This window comes from Lissotriton helveticus, chromosome 7 (genome assembly GCF_964261635.1).
Source record: "Lissotriton helveticus chromosome 7, aLisHel1.1, whole genome shotgun sequence".
Taxonomy (NCBI): domain Eukaryota; kingdom Metazoa; phylum Chordata; class Amphibia; order Caudata; family Salamandridae; genus Lissotriton; species Lissotriton helveticus.
The window spans coordinates 1,917,793,540-1,917,795,238 of NC_136068.1; the positions used below are offsets into that span (position 1 = coordinate 1,917,793,540).

General features: G+C 46.0%; 1 protein-coding gene across 1 annotated transcript; it reads left to right on the top strand.

Annotated features, from left to right (window-relative positions):
• Window positions 1-597: 597 nt before the first annotated feature.
• LOC144769963 (taste receptor type 2 member 7-like) lies at window positions 598-1,470 on the top strand. Its single transcript, XM_078654160.1, has one exon. The coding sequence runs from the start codon at window positions 598-600 to the stop codon at window positions 1,468-1,470; it is 873 nt and encodes a 290-aa protein (XP_078510286.1).
• Window positions 1,471-1,699: the final 229 nt, after the last annotated feature.

Consider the following 1,699-nt stretch of genomic DNA (forward strand, 5'->3'; position numbering starts at 1 on the left):
CCACAGTCCAGGCTCTTGTCACCTCTAGACTGGACTACGGCAACATTCTCTATCTGGGTGCTAACAAGGAGGTGACTCGTAAGCTGCAGATGGTCCAGAACTCTGCCGCCAGATTGTTATGCCAGGTTCCTAGAGCAGTTTCTGTCTCTGGCCACCTGCATGATCTTCATTGGCTCAGGGTGGAAAACCGAATTAAGTTCAAAGACCTGAGCTATATGTTCAAAACTGGAGTAGCCCCCAGTATCTGCAGTCCTTGGTTTATCCTTATGTGCCTTCTCGTCTCCTCCGCTCATATATTTGTTCCTCGTTCTGGTTGGTGCCGGGCAATCCTTTTTGGATGGCTGTTTCGACAACTACCATTTGCATCAGTCAAATGAGAACAGAAGCCTTTATGTGCAGCAAATTGAAAATAGCAAAGCCTATTTCTGGATGACCTCAAACCACGCAAGAAAGAGAGGTGCTGTGGCTGATATCCTACAAGCAGGGAATCAAAGTCCATCGGCTGATCTAAAGATTGACTATTCAGGCGGCAGCATGCTTACGTTCGAAGATATATCAATGCTAATTCTTCATAGTGTCTTCTTTATCTTTGGAGCGATGGGCAATGTCTTTATTCTCCTGGTGAATTTCATTCATTGGCTCAAGCGCAACAGAGACCTCAACTCCTGTGACCTCATCCTCACCAGCCTTGGTCCCTCCAACATTCTCCACTTGTGCGTTTACTTCTTCGGCAACCTCTGCCGTATTGCCCTGAGGGAGGTCTACCTCATTGTCTCTAAGCCAGTGCTCATCACAGTGTTCTGTTTGCGCTCTTGCAACTTCTTTTTCACCACAATATTTTGCGTCTACTGCTGCGTGACAATTGTGAATTCCAGCACCCCGTTCTTCATGAGGCTGAAGGGGAAGTTCCTGGTTGCTGTACCATGGTTACTCTTGGCATCTGTATTAGTTTCCTTGGCCACCTGTCTTCCTGATGCCTCAGATCTACTTGTCAAGGCCAACGGTGGTGCATTCTACATTTCAACAAGAGCAGCCTCTAATGTCTCGGATTCAAGACACATGAATTCCTGGGTGAATGAGAGTCAGTCTTCCAGCCTCTTCCTGATAAATGCTTTTGTTAGAATATTTTACATGGCGACCCTCACCTTCTCTGCAGCAACAATACTCACCTTCCTCTGCATTCATATGCGGCGAGTTGAGCAGAACATGTGTGGCTTTACCAACTCCCATTTCGGCATTTATTTGGGTGCCATAAAAACCATAAGCTCTTTATTTGTTCTCTATGTCTTGGTTTTTCTCTCCCAGTGGCTCCTGCTTCTACGTCCTACCTTCAATGAGACTCCAGGAGTCGTAGTATGCATACTGATGAATTCTATCTTCCCAGCCCTCAGCTCTGTGATCTTCATCCTGGGCTACTCAAAACTCAAAAAGGCCTTCACCGAGATCATCTGTCACTTCACGTGCTGTTGAGGACCAAGGGCTTGACACGATGACTGAACCTGACTACTGCACGAGGCTTTGGTGCTAAAATCTCTTTTACCTTCTTAGCAAAGGACATGATCTGCCCCTTGGACCACACTGTCCTTAGTAAAATGCATGTCTGCTAAGTTTACCACACTCTGCATATACCATTTAAGGCCATTCACGTCAATAAGATACACTACCAAGCTATAAAAAACTCTCTCTAGATGAGAAGGCT

Excerpts from the sequence above, each read along its gene's own strand:
- LOC144769963 (XM_078654160.1), top strand. The coding sequence starts at position 598 with ATGGGCAATGTCTTTATTCTCCTGGTGAATTTCATTCATTGGCTCAAG.